The following is a 25041-nucleotide window of genomic DNA, read 5'->3' on the forward strand; positions in this document are numbered from 1 at the left end:
TGTCACTGTCTGACAGTAACAAAAAAAAGACCCATGAGTCGACCATGTCACCAAGTCAAAAATGTTTCTACATTTTTTCTGGTACAAATAAAATATCTTAATGTCATTGAAAACTTAGCTCCAGTTTATCATTGTTGCCTCATGTGATGCAACAGGGTTTGCTGAACCATTTATCTATTATTTGGAAGGAGGTGATAAATGGGTTTCTGCTGGTTCTCAGCAGAGCACCAGAGCAAAACTAATGAGACAACACTTACTACTCGCCAATAACAGAAGACCTCCCAAAGAGTCAAAATGACATTGCTGCTCAAAAACAACACCCGCACACCCAAAAACATCTATTGAGATGTTGTTTTCATCTTTACACTGTGCTTAATGGGAACCACGTCATGTTTTACAAGTTGAATTGATCGAATCGTGTGTGGTGAACTTCTGGAGTTACTCCGATACTACTAGAGTTAATAGTAGTAGAGTTAATAGTAATAATTAACTCTAGTAGTATCGGAGTAACTCCAGACTTGGACCATATTTGTAGGATTTAAGGACTGCACGTTAAAATAATTGCTAGAGAAAGAAATATCAATTCCACAGCTCTGCTAAATTAAAAGCAAATTTTAAAAGAGGTATGGTTTGAACAAGTTAGACAGGTAAATTTTATCATCATTGTGCGGTGTCAAAGAAACATTTAACTTGTTTCAAACATTTGGCCAATACATCAAAGTAATAAATGTTATAATGAACAAGGAACAGTTTGTATTGTTGTTGTAGTTTTAACATCACTTTGGTCAAACGCATCGGCACTCAAAAATGTCCTAAAGTTAGAACTACACAACACTAATAAAGAGTTTATACGATGACAGAATGTCTCGTGCAGCAATGATAAGCCATAAAGAACATCAGTAAGTCAATCTGCACATTCTAAAATCATTATATTCAGATTCATTGTGCAGATAACTCCTTAGGCACACTGATCACATCACATCTGATACATGGATAGTACTAAAGGGATTGAAGAATGCTTATGTAGATTGCCAAAATGAAGCGGGTAAATCATTCCGAAATTGGTCCGATGTTAGTAGCAGGTTTAACCACACACTGAGCCAGTGCTTTGAAGAGAAATAAGGCTATATTACAGAGCTGGACGTGATGAAACTCAAGCTTCCCTGAGTTTGAAAGGAGGCCTGCAGATGTTCATATGAGCTAATGTGGAAACCAAAGGGAACAGCTTCAGTAAGTCATTCACAGATCACTTGACATCAGCTTCAATCAACAGTCGTTTCTGATCTTCAGTCAGAATTAAACATAAGGGATGAATGTAATGTAACTTAAACGTGGGGTGACTGAATAGAATACATACTGAAGTACTTGCTTTGATGAAGTACCTTAAGGCTTTCAGGGCCGGCTCAATTTTTGTTTCCCTTTTTGCTTTATGTTACATTTTAAAAAATCTGTATGGGCTGTACTGACAATATAGACAATTATTTGTCTACTTAGAGAACTGATGAAAACTCCAAAAATGTGCCAAAAACACTAGAATTGTAACCAAATTTCAGCTTGCGGGTGTATTGCATGTGACCCCTTTTCCTGCTCATGAGGTGAATTAATACAAGTGCTTTTCTGGCCATGAACCTGTCTATAAAAGTAGTTTACAGTCCAATCTGCAGATACCATCCCATGTTTGCGCTTCATGAATCTGTCACGAGACTCGTTCTTCAGTCAGGGCACATCGATCTAATACTTGTGCTTAAAAATCCAAGAAATGTTCAATGCTTTATTTTAAAGAGATATATCATGAATATTATTATTATCATCATTATTCCTACAAATACATGGATCCCGGCACTTTGAAAAACGTTTTCTTTTTTTTAAACCAAGAAGGCTAAAAATATCCTATGGTGAAAAAATAACGCAAAACAACCATTTGAACATTAATGAGAAAAGAGTCATCACAAAAACACACAAAAAAAACCATAACAAACCGAAAAAAGAAAATTCGACATCCTTTACAAACACTATGGCCCAATAATTTAAGAAAATAGTGTCTCTAAAACGTTCATATTGCTTTGTACCTTCATCAGTGCCCATAAGGGAGTTCATCGATACAGTGCTGTGTGAAGTCTTCCCAACAGCCAGAAGGGAACACGCTCCCTCAGGCTCCGCGCTGACATCCGTAAGGAGGTCATGAGGTCTTTAAGGAGAGAGAGTCTGATTATTAGCTTGTTTGATCCTCAGCACGTCCTTTTGTTTTCTTTTGGCAGTAGAGAAAAAATACAAGGTATAGTTACTATTCCTCATGGAGTATTCACCGTTGTTGCATTATTACTCTCTAAGATATTATTACTATGACTACCACCATCACGGATACACCGAGTGCATCGTGTGCCGTGTGCGTGTGTATGCGTGCGTGCGATCGTGTGCGTGGGCTCGTGAACGAGTCAATGTTCAGTGCTCGGAGCTTTATTTCTCAAATGAGAAGCTAGGCAAAGTCAAGAGCTTGGAGTTGGGAACACCATCTTGAGATAGAGCCTCCGCTCCTCCACCCAAATCGAAAGAGTCCTTGGATTCACTAGATGGAGCACGTCTCCTCAGGCAAGTGTCCCGATTTGGTAGCGGAGGTGGTGCTGGGTGAAAGCCCCCTGGAAGCTCCTGTCCCTCCGGCGGATCCACGGAGATGCACGGTGGGCTCATTTTTTTCTTGCGTGTGCGTGGCGAGGACTGCTGCTGCAGGCTGTCGGCTCGCGAGACGAAGCCGGAGGAGATGGAACTGCGCTGAGGGCTGCTCTCCACGGACGAGAACACCTCGACGGAGTGTCGCCGCGGGTCGTCAAGCCAGGATGAGGGCCGCGGCAGCAGCAGCGCTCGTTGGCCCTGAGTGTCCATGCTGTGGTACTTCTTGAGCTGATGCCTACTCGTACCTTGATCCGTCACGCCTCCGTCGTCACTCCTCCCGGCAAGCCCCGCCCTGATGATGCGGGACACCTCGTGGTCCACCGAGTCCATGTCCTCCTGCTTGGCGGGGGGCGGAGAGTTGGCGCGTCTGGTGAATATGTTGTACTGGTCGTAGGGGTTGTGCTGCGTGTGGACGCTAGATCGAGATGGTTTCGGAGAGGCGCCCGGCGTGGCGGGTACCAGAAAGAGTGAGGGCTGGGGCTGCAGCTGAGGTGGAAAGTTCACGGGGGGACCCTCATTGTCCCCTTCCTCTGTGTACAGAGTCTCCTGAGAGTCAGCACTCACTGCCACCTGAGGAGAGCAGGGACGGAGGAGGTGAGGGGAGGGTAGGGGGTAACATTAGGGATTAGGACATGAAAAGGTGAGAGTAGTTAGTATGAGATGTTAGGGGTGTAGAAGCCGGTGGACGGGAGGGGGTAGCGTGGGGTTAGAGTGGAGTTCACCATTAGCATTGCACTCCACAAGCTCTCTGCTTCAAACGATGGGTGGCAAAACTAGAAAAATAGAGACACCACCTTCGGGCGTCTAGATTCGGTAAGTTTGAACTTGAAAGTTTGTATCAAATTTATGAGCAAAGATTATTTATCAGACAAAAAAATAGTTCTTAAATTGTGCTAGAGTATCAAAGTTCAATAAAACTTGCTCAATAGCAGTTACACATTCGTTTTTAAAGTAACATTCCTAGAGCAGCAACCAGTTAACCACCAGTTGAAAACATTCTCAGTATTTGCTGTGGTACTGTGTTCATGTTCACCGTGTGCACTTTCAACCAATTCAGAAAGTGTACTGGAATACTGAGAAATTGCCAAATGAATATCAGTCTCCACCTTTCGCTCTGTATCTTAACATCTCCACAAACTAGTAATCTGTACCTTATGAACACTTTTACTGCCTGATTACATGCCACTGGTACGGGTGAAGTCACATAGGTGAAAACGTACAGTAACAATTGCACTTTTAGTGAAATATTAGTATATAATATGTGTATTGGTTTAAATAGGGCAGAGAAAGATTTACCCTACAGGCACTGTTTGGCAGACTGCACTCTGAGCCACTGGGCTACTGCAACAGACCACAAGACCCACGTCTCTTCATGGGGTCACACTGTCTCTCTGAACTCAATAACTGGAGATCTGCTCCTTTTCCTCTAATAAAGGGAGTTGGAGAGTGGAATCAGCCCAGTAGGAGAGAGGTGGGTGGGTGTTTTATGAGGTGTTAAAGATCAAGGTCAAACTTAGAAAGTTAGCCAATGGAGAACAGAGACCGAGCCATAAACATATCTGTTGTGTTGAAACTTGTATAATTGAAACTGTGCTGCCACCTAATGGCAGGAGAAATATAATGGACAGTCATTCAATTGTACTGCTAGTGTTAAAGCAAAAGGTAATAAAAGATAAATGATCCATAAGCTGCACATTTGATGTTCCCTTTAACCTTTTGACACATTAATTTATTTTTGTTTTAAATAATGCAAAGAATGTATAATTGTGCCGTCACATATCATTTTGGCAGGTTTTAAATAGGAAATAAAAGAAAACATGTACAGTATAGACTGGACATTGGGGCTACTAGTCACACTTTTTTTTCACTCATCTCAGGGTGTTTCATTTTTGAGTAATTATATAAAAACAAACCTTAATGGACCTTATGGATAATACGATAAACAGTCTGATTTATTGAACAAATATTGTATGGGGCAAGTTGTCACAATAGATTTCAACCACTATTAGTGTCAAATTTAATCAGTAAAGTATCATTAAACACAAGTAAATTATAACACGGGACACATTTATACATTTTTAAATTTAAAGTCAACATACAAAAATATAAAAATTATTTTTTACCAAACAATTTGTAACATTCATAAAATACATTTGAAATCTTTTATCAATAATGTGACAACTTGCCCCAACGAAAAATTTATAAAACATAAATTTACCCCGAGAACACAGATTAACCTAGCTGGTTTTATTGTGTTCACTTCAAAGAAAGAAATAATATAATATTAAAATTGTAAACAAATTATTTTGTTACAAAAAACAGACCTAATGAGACAACCATAATATATATGAACAAATTTCTCATGTGACAACTTGCCCCAGTCACTTTCGTGTTACACAAAATGGACGTTTTGGTGTAAAGAGAATAAATTACAACGGTTTCTCTCTAGATCAGAGGCAGTGCAGACAATTGCACAAAAACAAGTATGAATTTTGCGCTTTCATGTCACAAACTGAAATATTTAATCAGTATGTTCACATGTTTTAATTATGTGTCAAAGGGTTAGAAGTGGTTAATGCAACTAAATAAATGCAGACAAAAAACGTTTTATCAATTTTTATGTCCCTCTGATCTTTAACCAACAGTTTTGGTCTTTGCAGTAGCCATGGTGAAATGCACTGGGCTGAAGGAATAGGATTTCAGGAGTGTGGTAAGTGAAGGAAGGAGAGTCAGGGGTGGAGTTTGAGGGATCTGTGGTGAGGAGGCCAGCTGAATTAACCACCCCATTCCGGCTCTCTCAGAAACAGGAGTATCTGTGTCTCAGGAGCAGTTCGGGGTCAGGCTTGGGTTGGACCATGCTGAGCTGCTCGGGGTAAGTCACGTTAGAGGGTACGCAGGCCAAAAGAAAGCAGAGAAAAGGAGAGAATGCAGGAAGGATTAAGAGCAGAAATGTACTGGCCAGAGGGAGAGATCAACAGTGCAGAGGTGTCACACTTTATATCAATCACAGTCCTGTAAGTCTCCAAACGCATAAACTATTGGATAGAAGACTTGCCATGTAAAGACAAGCATACAATCAAGAAAGCAGGTGTGCGTCAGCATTTGAACAAGCAATGCGTCATTCCGTCTTTTGAAATAGAATGAGCTCACCTGTCTGCGTAAGGTGCGCGAGAGAGTGTGTGCCCGGCGAGGTGGGGGGATTCGCGGGATGCTCTCCGAGTCTGACAGGCTATGAGGACTTATCGGTCGAAACAGGTCTGTGGGCACAATCAGATGCTGGGTGGGCTCTTCTGTGTGAGACTGGACAGAGCCAGTCGACCCTGGGTGAAGAAACAATCAATATGACACAATTTAGCAATTGTTTACATAAATACATGTTATTACACTGTTACTACTATGTTATTACATGCTTATAAACACTCATTACTCATACACTTTTTTTAAACTTAAAATTGTACCATATGCATTAAAGCAGTGCACATTTAAGTGCTTTACCTGTTTTTGCGAGGTGAGATGAGGTTGTGTAGGTATTGTGGGATGCATTGGGCTGCAGTGGCAGAAACATGTAGCTGTCATTAGGCAGAGAATGTGTACGGCCCACTGAGGTCTTCTTTACGTACAGCAGGTGCTCATGCATTGGCTCGTCTTGCTCCTGGAGGTCTGGGGGATCTGGTGGATCTGTGGTCTGAGGGGGAATAAAGAAAAGCAAAATGGGTTTGAAAAGGTGCTTGTGTTTGGATATCAGGGGGCTTTCCTTATGGACACATGATGATGCACACATATTGTACCTAATACATAGAGGCTGGACTGGTTAGCATACAATGAAAGGCAAACATCACTGTGCACTAGACAGAGGGAGGAGACTGATCTAGAAATATATCCTCATAAACCATATTGTACCCATGTATACAAAACCATATTTTTATATAAAATGTTGTCTAATTTTCAAATACAGGTTGTTATAAAGCTGCATGTTCTTACCTTAGATTTGGTTTGTTTTATTCTGTCACACACAAGCAAAAATCATTTAATTGTGCCATTTCTTTAAAATATAAAAATATTTTAACAATTAAATATCTGTTAAAAACCCTGTATGTGCTTGACATATTAAATGGCGTATTCTCCTTTTTAAAACTAAGAATGTAGAGTCGATGAAAATATTAAAAGACCACTTAGAAATTATTTTCAATTTTTCTGAATTTACTATTTATTGGTATGTGTTCTGGTAAAATTATTATTTTTGTTGTATTCTGTGAACTACTAACAATAATTTAATATAAAAATATTGTTTCTATTTGCGTTTATTTGCAGAAAATGAAAAACTGGAGAAACAGGTCAAAATAACAAAAAATGCTCTGTATTTTTTCAGACCTCAAATACTGCAAAGAAAACAAGTTCATATTCACTTTTAAGCAACACAACAGTAATATTTTTTCATGTATTTAGGAAATGTGAGTACCTCGATTTTTATCACCGTTTTTATGTGTCTTGTCATGCTGTCAGTCTTTTACATTGCTGTTGGATGAGATTTGATTTAGTTGGAATTCAACAGACACTGGATTGGAATGGCCACAACACAGCTATTAATGCTTATTAAATAAAAATTTGGAATGGTCTCCTAATTCTTTCCACGGCTGCACACAATATGTATTAAAAAAGAATTATTCTTATTCTGGAGAGTATTTGAAAAAATGTGCAGGATGAGTCATCAATATTTTTGAATCATTTTCCTAGAAGTAAAGCATTATATATATAATAAATACATAAAATATTTAATTTTCCCATATAAGAAAATGAACACATATAACTCTGATTTTGATTTCACAGGGTCTTTAACTGTTATAAACTTTTTAAAGTTGACTTAAAATGCATTATGCTTGGGACCACAGTGCATATGAACACATTTATATCCATCTTTGTGATTTTTTAAAATTATTATTCTATTATTTTCTATTTCTATTAACGTCCAAATTAATATGACAGAAAAATGAGAATAGGCTGAATCCAAATCTCACTCATCTGAAAAAAATTGTGTTTCAATTATTTATGGATCTATGGGCATAGTTCTGAGAAACCATCAGCCTCCTCCCTTCAGAAGCTGCGCCGAGAGCCTGTACTACTGTAGCTGGCAGACACCAGAAGCCGACCCCATACCACACTCTATGTACTTTAAAGAAGCATGGTACTAGGGAAAAAAATAATTTTAATACACCAAATATACAATAAGACACAAACAGGGACACATATATGAAGATGTAAGATGCAAACAGGAACATCTAAAAAGTACCCACAGAAAACAAAAGATAAATGGAGTAGACATTGAGAAATGGCCTTCGGATACGAAGGAGAAACGGGGACAGAGCTGCTAACAGTAAAGGAGCCGATCGACAGGCAGTAAAACTATTCTACTGGACTGGACCATACAAACACCAGGCTGGTGAGGAATGAAGAAAGAGAGAGAATAGGGGACGGTTAGAAAACCTAAAGCTTCCAAACACACTCGTCTCTCATCTCTGCACAAAAACCTTTGAGGAGATTTTTTTACGTTTTTTTGGTATGAAATCCACAGCTTTTTTACACCAGATTTATAATCTGAACATGTGGAATTGCAAAATTATTACGGGCACGCATGCTTATGTTTATCTACTGTCATGCAAGTAAAAACATGTAAAGAACTTAAAACCTTTATTTGGCTCTTGTATTGAAAGATATGAATGTATTTGAAATGCAAAATTGCATGAAGCAGATGGAGAGGGATTGAGTGGCTTTGGAAGCAGTTTAGGCTTGAGAGGCAGGAGTGGAGGATGAACATTGCTCTACTGTTAAATACATTGCACTCCTGACTGGTTAGTAAGAGGGGGTTAAAATCGTCTGGGACAGAGTCATCCGTCAGTGCTAAGGACCAGGATTTCTCCGACGACAGAGACAGAGCCTCCACTTCGGCTAGAGGAATCTAAAGAAGAAGAGACGAGAGTGAGACGGTCAACCAGCACATGCACGCACAGACTTTAACAAAGGTTAGTGCAAATGAACTAAATCTGAACGCAAAACTTTTTGTGAGGGAATCCATTTATATATAAATGTAAGTAAAGTGCATAGAAAATCCAGCTATAGAGTCAGGTGGAGGGGTCCTGCTCATAGGCAACAGGTGATGTGGATGACTTTTCTTTAGTAGCCATGATAAATGTTCCTCGTGTTTAATGGTTCCCACAAATGTGTATAATAAGGTGTATTAGAATTTAGAAATGAAGGCATTACACGACATGTTTTACTGGTTTGCACGGTGCAGTTAGCACCCTCTGCTGGTGGATAAAATAACTACATCTGTTTGCAAACACCTTTCTCCATTGGCAGCCATTAATAAGTACCTGTGTATTCTAGTAAAATATTTCAGCAAACGTTGTAATATATTGTAGTAAACTGGAGCCCACGACCTATAAAAGCATCATATGGCCACTATCAGCCAATCAGTGTTTAGTCACTAAAGTGAAGAAGCACAGAAGACAGATTTCAAACAGCATTTAAAGCTGCAATTCCAAAATAAAGGCTTGTGTTTATTTAAAATACGTGCGTGGCGTGTTCTTTCTTAAACATTTCTAAAATCGTGTTTTTTATTATGTTATCACGTTTATTGTGTTAGTAAGTTGTATTGTTAGAATTATTATTACTTAATCGAAACAACCTAAATGCCGTTTGATCGATATTATTTGGAATGCACAATAATAAAACATGACTTTGGAACTCTTCATAATATAAATGCACAAAAATACAAGTATATATTTAAGAAATATGCTAAATGTATTGAAATGTATGCATAATATAAATTATATTTAAATTTAACATTATATATATTATGTATGTGTGTGCATTTATTTTAATTTGGTAATCGATTAATCGCAAATGATGCAATTTGACAGCCCTATAGCTTCAAAACTTCATTTAACAGTGGAAAAAAACATCCCGTTGCAGGCAAAATTACCGCATACTGCATTGTCCGACTGATCCTCAGAGTTTGGGCTGGAACAACCTTATGCAAAGTCATCAAAATTGAGAACACAAGACGTGGCCAGCTATTTCCATAAAGGCATTACACATTCTTCAATAAAGCTTTTAAGAAGGCTGCATTTTGAAATGCTAATGCAATTTAATGTAATATTTCTCAGTGAAACAGACCAAAAGAGATTTTCTTGCATAATTCAACAGCGGTCCATCTCTTTATCGATCTTTAGCTCTTTGATGCCAGTATGATGAGTCCATCGCCTGATTTGGTATTTATGGTCTCTGGGACGAGACACCAAAGTCACAGCGTTTCTCCGCCTGGAGAATTCCAGGACACTTTTCATCACTTTTATGGGATGAGAAAATAAATATTCTCATTCAGACGGATGTTAGTGGAGCAGAACCGAGCCCTCAGAAGAGCATGCATGTCTTTTAGTTTAGAAAGTGATAGAAATCCCAGAGACACAGAGGTGATTTTGTAATTGTCACAAAAAAGCTTTGGCACTATTACTCAACAGGTGAAAGTCTAACAACTTTGGTCCAGAGAGACAGAGATAAAGAACAGAGGAAAAAAGGGAAGCAAGATTCAGACAGAGAAAAGAGGCTAAAGACAGGTAGCGGGGACAGCCATTGACCTGTTTCTCACTGCAGTGCTTGCTGGGAAGGGGAGGCAGAGCGTAGAAGTGGCAGATGGACCCAGAGAGGTTGTCCATGATGCTGAGCTCTCCTTCCAGTGAGCCCTGGATCACCAGGGAAACTGAGTCAAACATCGGCCTCCGCTGTGAAGCCCCAGCACGCAACAGACAGAATGAAGGACACAGAGAGAACGAACAGAGAGGGCAAGGCAGGGGAGAGAGAGGGGTGACATATATGACAGCACACAGAGAAAAAAACAGAGGGGAAAGAAGGAAGAAAAGCAGTTTGTACATTTATACAGTAGCAGACAGCCACAAGAAAGACTTAACTCATAAGAATAAACTACATAGAAATACAGTTTTACTTAAAAATAAGAATTTAGTTTAGGCAAATACTGCATTTATAAACTAATAATACAAGTTACATGGTACATCAGTATCAGATGTATAACTGTGCTATAAATGTAGATAAACTGCAATATTATCCGACTGCAATACCGGAGGCCGCAATTCTAGGACCGCAATTCCAGCACTTCTAGATCCTATTTTTTTGACAGCGTCACATACCGAATCGGAGTTCGGAGGACCGCAGTGCCAACGACACTAGTTTTTGAGGACCGAAAAAAGTGCATTAGACAGTATTTCCACCCATTCTAACTACTTTGTTTTTTAAAGGTTTATTACACCCAAATACTACTTTATTTCTTGCAATTAAACCTTATTGCTATAACAGCTTAATGTTGAGTAATTATTGTGACTAACTAGCATAATATAACACATACATAAACAATAAATCATGGTAATCATGGTAATCATCAACTAGATTAACCACATTTCAAGTACAGAGTGAAGACACAAGGATGACTCGGGGTAGATTTAAGATTGTGCATATTTTATAAAATAACAAAAAAAAATGTTTACATGAACCACATTCATGCACCACTTCATTAACGACCAACTTAATTAAATTCACCAACTTCATTGATGACGTTTTCATTGACTCCTAAGAGAGATAAAAGCATAGAGAGAAAGAAAGAGAAGTGAATGAAATAATGAACATTCAGTTGAACATGTTCAACTCTCTAATTTTAATTTCATATTTAAAAGATCTTATAGTGACCACTAAGGACGAAGCCTAGTACTTGACCAATTTATTTATTCATCTTTTGTACTATTGCCTGCACTGAGCTCTGTCCTTGAAATCACTTCATGTAGACTACACAATACATGACAAAATCTAGATAAATTATTATGATGTCAAATGTAACAATCAATATTATAAAAATAATGTCAAAATGAAGAGACGTGCTCATAACATGCATCGCGGGGTAACCAGGTTGACTGTGAGCGCGTGCCAATTAAAACATTAAGATTAATGGAAATGACTTAAAATGGAAAAACAATGAGTAATTAACAAGGTTTCACAACGAAGTGATACAGTTTATTGCGCTGACAGGCCTAGGATTAATAATCATCCCATAGTCAGTAAATCAACATAAGCTTGCCCGTCGTGCTACGGTTTACAGCATTAGAAGCTTTTATTGTGGCTGTTTAGTGCATTCAAGACTATTTTGCAACTCACATATTTACTTTTCAATCAAACTTTTCACTATTGTTTTTAATGTTGAACGAAAAAAATAAGATTCACATTTGATACTCACACTCTTATTGTCATCATAAAACACGCAGATGCACTCGATGCACTCGTCGCTAAAAACCTAGGGTCCTAGAAATGCGTCCCCAGAAATGTGGTCCTAAAAGGGAAGCCCCCCCGGGTTTGCAGGCAACACTTGAAAGTGCACAGCATAAGACAGCCACAAGGGGGCAGTAGAGCGCTATTGAGATTCGCGCTGGTGATGAACAATCTGCATTGACACTGGTACACTTCAAAAGGGGGCTGGGGGAATAATGTCATTGTCATTCTTAACTTAAAAAATGGCTGGTATGCTGGAAATAGCCAGTCTGCTTAAAAAAAGAAAAAGGCTATATCACTACTTTCCCATGGCACCAGTCTGACCTCAGACCGCTTAGTTTTAAGAGAAAACAACAGGCTCATCTCCATATGACAAAAACAGAGAGCGATGGCGTTTCTTACTTCAAATGTGTCTTTTAAAACTGGCCTATTAAGTAAAAGTAATACACTGAAATACAATAATACCTGTTAAAAACAATAACTGAAAAAGTGAATACATACAGTAAATGTGATATCGCAATACAGGTTAAAAGGATAGTTCACCCAAAAATGATTTTTTTTTCTATTTTACTCACCCTCTTCTCATTTCAAACGGTTATGGCTATCTTTCTTCTGCAGAATACCAAGGAAGATATTTCGAAGAATGTTTGTAACCAAAAAACGTCGGTCCTCTTTGACAAACACTGGTTTTGTGTCCATACAATAGAAGTCAATGGGGACCAACGGTTTTTGGTCACAAACATTCTTCTTAATATCTTACTTTGTGTTTTGCAGAAGAAAGAAAGTCATACAGGTTTGAAATGACAAGAGGGTGAGTAAATGATGAAAGAAGTTTTATTTTTGCGTGAACTATCCCTTAGGCTCTCTGATGTAGATTACTAAAACGCATTTACAATGGAAGTTATAATATAAGCTAGAGAGCAAAAAACAGCATTAGAATAAATGTGCGAGTTGCACCGTTTCAAAAGCACAACTAACAAAAAGATGTAAAACTGCTTACTAATTTATAAGTCAGAGCCAATATTTTAACTCCTGTCCTGACCAGGTATAATATGGATACCAGAAAGGGTCAATTTCACAGCTCAGTTAACACCTTTTTGTACAGAATAATTCTGTAATAATTTCTGTACAAAAAAAAAAACATGAATGTTCTAACGATGAACGTTCCTGAGAATCTCATGCCCTCCAGACTTCCAATATTAATAGATTACTGTAAACACAAGTTTTGTTTATTTGTACAAACCTGGCAACAAGTCAGAGTTATTTTCTGTGGCAATGGACAGCATGCAACAGATGCTGGTAATAGGGCTTAACTTGTTTTGAACCTGAAACATTCCTTTGCATCAATATGCATCAATGACTTCAGGGATCTATGGGATCCTACTGTATGTTTTCAGCATAATGCAGATTCAGATAAGAAAGGTCAAGGGGTTCAGGTTAGAATAAAGCAAGCTGGACAACCCTGCTAAGTAAAACAGCTCACGCTGTTTGTATTACTTTTTACACACAAGTAAATCCACGTGGTGTGTAGCTGTGTTTGTGAACATGATAGATGCTTGTCATTAGCTGGAAGACCATCTTGGACCATCTTTAATGTTAAATTTGTTACATTTTGCATACATGGTTGCTCTTGATCCAACCCAGTGGCCAACCTGCACCAGCTAATGACCCTCTTAGATCAGCTAAAAAACAACCACAATGTTCCAAGTCAGCTTTAGTATGACCCATGTGATTGTCCTGTCTTTTCTATGCAAATAACTGCAAACCATAAAAAAACAGACCTTTAGAAGTGCAAATGCTACACAGAAGTACACAGACTGACCTCACAACCATCATGTGTACTCACCTCCAACGGTGGCTCCAAATTTGGCGGAGGATCCGGATCTGCTTTTATGTGATTTTCTGAATCTCTGCATATGTCTGCTGGTGGACTATCTGTAGGATAAACAGGTCCTGACAGGTCCTGAGAGTCCCTTAATATCCAAGGTGAACCCCCCGGCCCTCCCATGTCACCAGGCCCCAAGGGCGGCATACGTCCCCGGGGTATCCCACCATCTCCACCCACGGTCTCCAGCTCAAGCTCCATCTCTGCCTCCAGCTCAGCCTCCTCCTTTGCCTCTTTGTTGCTCTCCTCCAAGTGCTTCATGAGCACGGCGATCACCACGTTGACCAGCACGAACTGGGCCGTCAGGACGAACGATACGAAGTAAATGGGGGAAACGACCGTGTTGTAGCAGATGCCCGTGTCCTGGGAGCAGTCTCTGAGTGTGTCCTGTCATGAGGACACACAGAGTACAAAAATGATGGCCTGTTGAGGCAAGCAGGTCACTCACGACTGCATGTAGACAGCGTGCGAAGCATATAATACAAAGCTTGGTTCGTTGAAATTCAGCACCGTGAAAAGAGAGTACGTCCTACCTTCATAATGCCATTCCAGTTGTCCCCTGTGGATACACGGAATAGCAGGAGGAAGGCCATGCCAAAGTTCTTAAACGTGGCGTAGCGGCCGAGACCTTCACAGGGGTGCAACTCGTCACATACTGGGACACATAAAAGTCAAAGGTCAAATGTTGGGAAACGTGATAAGAAAATTCAGAGAGGGAGATAGAAAGACTGCACAATAAATGAACAGGACATTGTCATGATATTACATTTAAAGTGTCTTACGCTATCCACTTTTAAAGGGATAGTTCACCACCCCCGCCAAAAATGATCATTTACGCACCCTCATGTCTAAACCTGTATGACTTTCTTCTGTAGAAGAGAAAAGAAGATATTTTGAAGAATGTTGGTGCCCTATCAACATTGGGCCCCCATTGACGTCCATTGTATATGGACACAAAACACTGAAACATTTATTAAAACATCTTCTGTTTCCATAGAAGACATAGTCATGTATATGTTTTGAATGACATATGGGTGAATAAATGATGACAAATTTTCATTTTTAGGTGAACTATCCCTGAAGCACCGCAGCACAAAATACAGTATTAAAGTGTTAGTTTACACAAAAATGAAAATGGTGTCATTATTTACACATCCTCTTGTCATTTCAAACCTGTATGACTTTCTTTCTTCTGTAGAACACAAAAGAAGATATTTTGAGAAATGTTGGTAAAAAACCGTTGGTCCCCATTGACTTGCATTGGTTTTGAGTCCATACAATAGAAGTCAATGGTGACCAACAGTTTTTGGTTACCAACATTCTTTAAAATATCTATATTGTGTTCTGCAGAAGAAAGTTTAGTCACGCAGGTTTAAAATGACAAAAGGGTGGGTAAAACGAATACAATTTTTAGGTGAACTATTCCTCTAAAGCTATGTAAATAAAACACATATATAAATGAACATCACTAATCTATAGTTTTTTGGTTCACCATCCTGTCCTATTCCTAGTTGAGTAGAAAAAAATTGTTGTTGCCAGTCAATCTCAGTTTATCTAGTAGATTCCATATATTGTACTTGGACTGCAGCATTGTAAAGCTGGATGTGAATTATGAAGACAGTTTATTTTCAGTCGGCTGATTGGAAATGGAAATGGCATCAACCCTGGTTCTGTGCTGAGCTGAAATAAATCACGACTGGCTCCTGAACCTGCACCCAGAATGCCGCCACGTATTCTTCAGAAAATCTGCTGCAGGGCTTGCCCTCAGAGACGAGGTTTAAAACATTCAGACATATGTGAACGTGATCTCAAAACAATTTAAAACTCAGTGTCCAAAAAATAATATTTTACTTTTTAAGGGTCCAGTGTATGAAAGTTAGCTTGATTAAGTTACACACCTCTAAAGACATAGTTATGTATAATATATAGCATTTCTATCAATAGAGCCTCCTCCAAAAAATGGATGTTTAATGGGTAAGGGACAGTGAAAAATTTGGTTAAACTTTACCTTCTTAACTTTACCTTTTGACAAAATGTTAAATGCTTATTGCATTTTCTTTAATGCATACAGTATTTAGACTGATATTATGTACAGATTGAACTAATGTAAAATTCAGTTAGACAGGTGGATCTTGAGGTGCGTGCGTGTGGAAGCGTTTGTGTGTGTGAGTGAATTAGACCATGTGGAAAAATGACCCGTATGTACGTGGAGTTTGTTGTGCTTACTCAGATCACCAAACAGCTCTACTCCCAGCGCTGCGAAGATGAAGAAGAGCAACATGAAGAGAAGACCCAGATTCCCCACCTGTAGCGAGAGGAGAGGGAGCGAGTGAGAGAGAATGTCAAGAGAGTTTGTTATGAAGCACAAGGGAAACTGACAGAACAGACCCAGAAATACCACCTGTGACGAGCCAATAAGTTAAAGTGAGAGAATGACAGACGTGTTTACACCTGACTGAATCTGAAGCCTGACTGAAGGTCTGTAAACGTTTAAATCAAAACCTGGAGCTGTGGTTGAGCAGTTAGCACATGACATGTTGAGCTGTGGTGCTCAGGTAAGACATGTGGGTTTGAAACTGGGATCTTGTCAAATCATCCTGTTTCTCTTCTCATTGTAATGATATTGAAGGTGGGGTTAAATGCTATTTCATGCATTCTGCCTTTTTTACACTGTTAAACGTGCTGTCTTCTCATGCTTCACATGGTCAACTTGTCAAAAAACGAGTTGGACGTATGACGTATTATTTCTGTGCTCAATACACTCCGGCAGGGTTTGTACAGCTTTCGGAATGTTTTTTTTTCAAACATGAATTCCCGTTTCGTAACAAGGTTTCTTAGTCCCTTATTGGACCATTCTCCCAGACAAGCACACAAGAGCATGCCCACACGTCAACCAGCGAGAGCGAGAAAAAAAGAGCATGCCCACACGTCAACCAGCGAGAGCGAGAAAAAAAGAGCATGCCCACACGTCAACCAGCGAGAGCGAGAAAAAAAGAGCACGCCCATCAATGGGCTTCGTTCGTTACGGAGGTTGAGGTGTGTTTGTTTGTTCACGGCATTTCAGTGATGAATGTTATATAAACGGTGGCTATAACGCTGGATTTGCAGATCGTTTGAAACTGACAGATGGAGCGGTCCCAGCGCCAAAAGATGCCGGACATGAACCGCACGCGGTAAGTAAAAGTCTGTGTTTTGTTGGCAATCGGTGCGTACGTGCATTATTTAAACAAGACAAACTTATAGTGAATCAACAGTTATGCAGGGATAATGCGATGATGTATTGTGTGCTCGTGCTTAAGTTCCGCCCCCCTGCACACCTCCAGGAGCTCTGCTTTTTTCAGAAATAATCGTACAGCTGTATCTGTCTTTTATAAATGTGATCAAACTAAATACTCTTTGAAGATATGAAGTATGCAATACTACTCTATAGGTACTCAAGATTAATGTAAGATTGGCAGAAACTGTGTGTGTTACCTCCTCTGCTTTAACAATAGTGACAGAAGACACAAAATAATTAGACACTCAAAATTGGGGTTTAGGTGGCCACAAGTAATCACAGCCGTGCTGATATTCAATGACACATAAATGCTTTTACACAACATTTCAAAGTACTGTATCTAGTAGTTTACATTTTAGACGCAATAGAGGCATTCGTTGTCTATTTTTTCATTGTCAAAAACAATTCTAAACTAAGTCGACCACGGATTATTCGTTGTGCTTCGCCGAGCATCACACGGACTGACAGCCTGTTTGCAATGCAACAAAAACAGACAAGAGATGTGAAGCGTCCCAGCTAAATATCAGCACACTTCGAACAGCCTGTCCAATCAGATAAGAGGACTGCAACTAAAATCCTCATATCCTACAATTAAAAAAAATAAAATCTTAAAAATTAGGTGCACTAAGTGCAAAACACACACAGATTACACACAACTGGATCAGGCATGACTTCAATAAAAATGGAGAAGCGGACTGGATGCGTTGACAAATCCAATTGCTTTGGCATTTCTCTTTTCAAGTCTGGCTGTTTTCCCACCTTAATCTCTCCTAAATGCACTATTCAACTGGCCGGATTCATAGTGACTCAGGACAGGGGGATTAAACTCACACAATCTGGCAGGATATCTCGGAACACTGTTCCGGATCACCTCTTGCAAATTGCGGAAGGGTGGATCAATAGCCCTGAACCACAAAGGGCAACTTTAATGGAAAAGAACAGATTGTGCGTGCAACACTGTGACAGAGTGTGAAAGGGTGATGCAGAAACCGAGCGACTAAGCATGACGTAATTCAATTAGTGACAATCAGTAGGTAGATGTACATGTATAATTATCTATGTGCATATCTGAGGAGTGCTAAAGGAGTCCGTGTGTTTTCAAATAAAAACCCCGCGGAAACAGCCCATCAGAGCCAATCTCCACCACTGGGCCCCTTCATGGCAGATTGACTATGTAAATGAGGCCTGTGGAGAGCGGAGGGGCCCCGGGAGACTGGGGTGCGGGGCCGGGAAGTGCTCTCATCACAGCACAGGATGCATTGGATGAGTGAAGAGCAGAACTTTGTGAGAGAGACAAACAGAGAGAGAGAGGAGAAAGTTTTGAGGAATACCTGAGGCAAGGCCTGGATCACGGTGTCAAGGAGGGCTCGCATTCCTACAGCCATCTTTAGCAACTTTAACACTGAAAAAAAAAGATTAAAGCAGACTTTACCTTATATTATATTTTGGTATACACTTAAGTTTGTTTTGCACAAAGACGGGTTGTAAGGTTATTATAGTAAAACTAAAGCTATACAAAAACTATTAAAAATTCTGTTTATTGTAATAAAATAAAATATTGGTTTAAGTACTATTTTAAAAACTTAATAAAAACTTAAACCAAATGAAAATTTCAAATGCTGCCTCAAGAAAAACTGAAATAAGTTTAAACTGAGGCACTAAAATTATTGACTGAAGATAGATAAAAACTAAACTAAAACTAAAGTTAAAATAAAATAAATTAATCTTATAATAGCAACATACAAAATAAACAATAAAATGACTTAACATATGACATAAATACACGTAACAAAGTTGCTAAAAAGTTAACTAAAATTAACATAAAAACTAAACAAATAAAAATAAAAGGTAATTCACTTATTACAAAAAAGGGAAAAATGTATTTTCCTCATATTTTCATTTAAAATATGTTTGTGGGATACAGCTTCTAGATGGGTCCTGGAATGAAAAAGCTTGAAACAGGTTTGAATATAAAATGGTATCATTTCTCTTTTGTAGCTTTTAAAGACGCATATCATGAAAAACAGGGTTTTCCTTGCCGTCTTAAAATATACTTTAAACTTTTTAAAGCACTCTCTCCTAAAAACTAAGAAACGCACTGAATCTGCACTCACGAAAATCTCTGGTCCATCATTTAGAAAGTTCCACACTTGACACTTTTCAAACATTTATTTTAAATACACTATAAATATAATATAATACAGAATATATTATTAACGGTTTGTTTTCTTATTTTTTGCTGTCACGCCAAAGGACGCATGTACAGTTTATTTGTCAATTACGCAAATGCTTTCAGCCATCAATAGGAGAATCGTTTTTCAGCTTGGTTTAACACATTTTGCCATAATAGCCTGGACATAAGACATTATTATGGTATTGCTGTCAAAACCATGAGTACAACAATATACAGTATGAACACCCACATGTACATATCAACTATTTGGTACTGAGCAACATGGGCCAGCGTGAACTATGCCACTACAGATGTTGTTTAAAAAAAAGTAATAAGCAGCAAAACTGCTTAATATGGGTCAGAAATATGGTCACACTATGAACATTTTCAGTGCAAGACACATTTAAAATGAACGCCAGAAGTAACCCTGGGGTAAAATTAAAATGCTACAAAAGTGCATGTACACGTCATAAATCGTATCTTCAGAAGCAAAATGTAATTCTCTTGTTATTTTGGCAGTGGTCAGATCGCATGTTATTATTGGGGTCGTGCACTACACACTGAGCTGTAATGATGTTGATGACATGGCCGCTCAGCCGTGGATGAGATGGCGCAGCGGAGGCCTGCTTAATTGCAATCAGTGCTGTAAGAGCTTGATGCCTACGACTTTCATTAAAGGAAAGTCTGAATGAAAGTGGGAGGAAATAGGCGGCGTGCACACACGCAACCTCACCAGCGCAGACATCAGAGCAGGTGTGTTTGCTTGGGCATCTCTGTTGAGGGAATAATCAATAAAGGCTCGCCCAGCAGCTCTTCCATTAGAAGAGAAATAATCGTTCCAAGCCGACAAGCGTCCCAGCTTCCTACTCTGTGTGTGTGTGCGTGTGTGTGTGTGGTAGTGTGAACTGAATTTCTCATTATGACCATCTGGATTCTTTCTACACAGACTACGGCTTCTGCTGAGCAGTCTGTGAGACAACAGAGATCCCGAGGGTGACACAACCCAGCGCGATCTACTGAGGAAACGGGATGAACGCTGAGAAGCGTGTGCTTATGCAGGAATGAAAAATGGATGGTGGAAGTGCAGAAGATAAGAGAGGATACGAACCACGAGCGATCCGCAGCACCCTCATTATGCGGATGATGGTGGGGTTGATGGGAAGGGAAGCGTTGACCTCGATTTCCTCCAGAGTTATTCCCATTATAGACAACAGCACAATGGCAAGATCCAATTGGTTCCACCTGCGTAAAGACACTTGTTATATTAGACCAAACAACAGGGTGAAGTTGGTATTTTTTTTAGAAGACTAACAAGCTACAAGTCTTTGTCAGCAAGTTGAGAAGAAGGACATATTATTTTCACACCATATTGTAAATTTGATTTACAAGCTCAAGTTTGAGAAATGATGCATAATACCCATAACAATACAGCATACGAAGTGTGCAAAACAAAATATGGTCTCACAAGTCAAAACTTCAAGGATAGACTGTCTCTGAAAGAAATGAAAACATAAATATAGCACACAAACTAGCATTTGCATAACTTTTGCTTGACGTTGGATGTAACTTCTCTTCCCGTCAGGTTTCTGAGCATGTTCGTTGTCCAAATATGGCTTAAAACTTTGTGGCTAACTTTAAATAACCCCCCACGGGTTTGAATATTATACTGTGACGGGCGAGGTAGAGCCTCAAGTTTGATTTAGGACACCTCAATATTCTGTGGCCTGCAGCCACGAGAGGTGTTTCATTAGATATGTGGAGAAACTGAAGTCAAACGATTGCACAGCGCGTTTCTTGGTTTTTCCCACGAGTTTCGTTCACTAAGGGGTCCAGCGAAGTGTATCTATCCTCCTCCGCCTGCAGACTTGGATTGCATTCCGAGCTGATCAAAACAACAACAGCAATTTCCAGTGCTGTAAATCAATAAAGTCTTAAAGTTATAACTCTTACACCTTCACCTCATGAACACTGTGTTCTGAAAAACCAGTGGTGTCAATGTGAGGAGAGAAAGATCAATGTTGAGATCAGTTTTTAAATAATATTAATTATTTTGGCGTCAAAGTTCTCTTATTATTATGCAAATAGCTTCTTTACATTTCCTCCATGCTCGTGAATTAATGATCTGGGAATACATTAACATGATATGCTCTTTATTACGCTATTGAAAGAATAGGCCGATTACATGAGTACTTTTAATGGCCAATCAATTTAAGAAAAGAAAGCTTACACTAGACCTAATCCTCATAATAAACGATTTATTCATGACAAATTAAAAGAATAATGGATGGTTTGGTTCCTCTTTAGAAAATAAATTGTTACAATTACCTATACATATGCAAATTAAAGGTCCAGTGTATGAAATGTAGCGGAATCTAGTGGAGAGGTTGCAAATTGCAACCAATGGCTCGCACCTATCCCCCTTCCTTTCGAAGCACTACGGGGGCTCACACAGAACAAAAATTTTGTCACGTTTTCGCTTCTGTGCCGAAGGAGATAATGTATTTACGAAACACGCTCTGTAAAGCAGTTTGTCCGATTAGGGCCACTGTAGAAACAACATGTCGAATCCCATGTAAGGGGACCTGTGGTGTATGTAGATAGAAATAGCTCATTCTAAGGTAATAAAAACATAACGCTTTATTATTTGAGGTCTTTATACACCTCTGAAGACACATTTATGTATGTTATATTGTATTTCTGACAATAGATCTTCCAAACAAATTACACATTGGACCTTTAAAACAGCCATATTAGGTAGTTTTTAGCACTTTCTCAGTAATGTAAGAAGAATATATACTAATACTTTTTCTCATTGTTAGACTGTGTGATTATGATTTGATCATTAATATCTGTTTCTACCAAACCACAAAACATATAAATTCGGATTTTGTTTTCCATCACAGACGCCAGGTTATACAGCCCTCGTTTTTCTTTCACATTCTGAGGCAAACCAAGGAATCTCAAAGCTCTGATATCACATTCAAGGGATGTGGATTACAAACAGACCCAACTGCATCACAAAAAACCCGACACGGGCACTTCACAGCTTTAATCCGGTTTAAAACAACCACCTCAGTTGTAAAGAGCAACTTAAAAGCGCCACATGTCCTACCTGTCCTTGAAGAACCGGCGAAACCCAAAGGCAACAAGCTTGAAGACGGACTCCAGCACAAATATGATGGTGAAAATGTAGTTACAGATCTTCAGAGCCTCATCCAGAACCTAAAAGGGAGTCCCAGTGAAAAATACACCTTCAACTAAACTTACAGACACAAATAAGTTTTGAAAAGTCATTTTTTCAATCAAGCGCACACTGTACCGACTCGATTCATTTCACAATCAATCGTAGGAAAAGATGATGAGCTATAAGTGGTCAGATTAGCCCGGGGGACACGCTAGTCATTAGCTGGCATTTTCAGCATCTGACAGTGTTGGCGGACGTTACCTGGGGTCCGCCTTTCCCCGTTCGCCACACGGTAATTAAAGCCAGGCCAAGCCTGACAACGCACCAGAAAATCAATTGATTCCGTTCACCCAACGAGTGTGTAAGTGGTCAAAGCCTAACAATCCCCTCCACTTCCTCCAAGATTCAGCGGACCGCCGGGGCTCTAATTAAAACAGCCTGCTATTTACAGACACAGGTGAGGTCACGGACCTCCATTAGCGGTGGGGGCAAACCCCAGGAACCATTCAATAGAGCTGTCTGATGGGGACAGTAAACATTAGCTCTCACTGGACATCATCAAAAAAACAAAATAAAACCATCAATGCAGACACATTTATCTGTTCATTGCATGTACTGTGGAGAACCCAATCCCACAATGCAATGCAGCATGGGAAAAGAAGACATTCAGGGTGATCCAGTTCGAGAAAGCAAATCCTTATATAGTGAGGAGGCAGCTTGCTTGGTTTTGCGACAGAGCTCATGTTATTGTTTACTGTCCTCTATTGAATATTCATGAATGGTCTCTGTATTCTGTATTGTTATTACGCACGGGGAGAAAGTAAGATGAGGGAATACGATTAAATTTCAGTATGTACATTCCAGCGTTTTATTTTAGCGAGGCATAAGACATTCTTCCACAGGCGCTGTATGAAATGTCTTGCCGCAGAACAATGAAAGTGCAAATAAGTATAATAACATAAAGCAAATGATACACTCGCTGCTTTCGTATAATCAATGTGCAATACAGTTCATCAATAAACATTTAGCTGCTTAATCAGCAAATATTATCCACACCCATAAGACACACAGCAACATTATATGCATTTACATATCTAGTACTTCATTCTCTTCTGGAATATGAACTCCAGAAAGTTCTACCTTTGACTGCTGGTAGTGTTCCATGGACATGGTGATGACATTCAGGCCGATGACAATCGTGATGAAGAGGTCCAGATAGTGGCTGGTGCACATCTTGTGGATGAGAAGCCGTGTGGGTGAGTAATCGGAGTAATAGGGTTTACTCTGGGCTTCTGAGGAACCAAGCAGGAAGCGAGCATGAAATAACGGCACCAAAACGAACAATATTTTGTACACATTCATACCCACATCGAGAGAGGAATGGAAAAGGCAAAAGACCAGTGGAAACAGAAGAAGCTGGGAGACAGATTATATATGTTTCAGACACATAGAATGATAGAAGGAATAGTACACTCGAAAATAAAAATTCACCCTCACGTCTAAACCTGTATTGGCAAAACCTTGGCCGCTTATCATATTGACCATTTTTAAGGACCTTGTTCTTTATTTCTTGTATTCGCTTGGAATTTAATTTGATTGTTGTTTTGCAGAAGAAAAAAAAGTCATACAGATTTGCAATGACATGAGGTTTCGTTTATATTTTTGATGAACTATTCCTGCGTTGTTATGTTCATCTGCCCTGAATAGCAGATCGAAGGCAGAGAAGCCCAGATTTTAGGGCCACAGTGCCTTACATCTGCTCTTTTACAGACAACCAGCAACACCTCAACATGACAAAGTCCCCCATTGCATCATGGGTAATCCTGTGTGTGCTCCGATACACGAAAATACTTATAAATATGACATGCACATAATGGCTTCTTTGTTATCTGACCCACGTATATGTATAAGTTAAGTTTATTGTATGGCTTGTGCCTCTCACTGAGGACAGAGAGGGGTGGAGGGATGGCAGAGCAGCAGGGGGTCTTATTATCCCACCACGCAGGCAGAGCTGTGAGCGGCAGCTGTGTTCCCTGTGGTCCTGTCAGCCCATTAGGCAGCCTGTTCCAGGCACCATCCAATGGAGCAGAGGAACAGGTGCCGCGTTCAACCTTTCAGTTTTTTATATATAATGGTGTCGTATCAGCAGTATTTCATAAATCACGTGGCTGCTTCCCACTGGATAGTGAAGTGGAGTGTGATTCATCTGGAGCATGTCCAAATGATTTTTGGGTGTTAAATTATTTTTCCTATCGCAGATTATTATGCTAAAACTACAAATTTAAGACATTCGACTGATTTCCCTCAAAAAAGTCAACATTGTTTGATAGTTTATCTAGCTGTCAAAAAAAAAAGTTAAATTGGCTACTAATGGTGCGAGTTTGGGGCCGGACTATTGTTTCACCCGACCAATGTCAATGGTGACGGTAAAGCCTGTTTGAAAAAGGTGACTATTTTAGGCATTTTATGTATAAATGTAAAATGCCCAGCTTTGTGCCTGACAGACAGATTAGCATTTTATTTAT

General features: G+C 39.3%; 1 protein-coding gene across 1 annotated transcript in view; it reads right to left on the bottom strand.

Moving 5' to 3' along the window:
- Positions 1–622: 622 nt before the first annotated feature.
- cacna1g (calcium channel, voltage-dependent, T type, alpha 1G subunit) overlaps positions 623–25041 on the bottom strand; it is a 198710-nt gene continuing 174291 nt past the window's right edge. Inside the window, exons 28-39 of the mRNA XM_057359457.1 lie at positions 23657–23808; positions 22445–22554; positions 20441–20574; positions 18491–18561; positions 16109–16187; positions 14416–14537; positions 13844–14269; positions 10305–10448; positions 8501–8623; positions 6166–6355; positions 5821–5990; positions 623–3240 (exon numbers count right to left, since the gene is read on the bottom strand). Of these exons, the coding sequence (XP_057215440.1) occupies positions 2458–3240; positions 5821–5990; positions 6166–6355; positions 8501–8623; positions 10305–10448; positions 13844–14269; positions 14416–14537; positions 16109–16187; positions 18491–18561; positions 20441–20574; positions 22445–22554; positions 23657–23808 (2504 nt within the window). The 3' untranslated portion in view covers positions 623–2457. The remainder of the gene's footprint in view (positions 3241–5820; positions 5991–6165; positions 6356–8500; positions 8624–10304; positions 10449–13843; positions 14270–14415; positions 14538–16108; positions 16188–18490; positions 18562–20440; positions 20575–22444; positions 22555–23656; positions 23809–25041) is intronic.

This window comes from Triplophysa rosa, linkage group LG18 (assembly GCF_024868665.1).
Source record: "Triplophysa rosa linkage group LG18, Trosa_1v2, whole genome shotgun sequence".
Classification (NCBI taxonomy): domain Eukaryota; kingdom Metazoa; phylum Chordata; class Actinopteri; order Cypriniformes; family Nemacheilidae; genus Triplophysa; species Triplophysa rosa.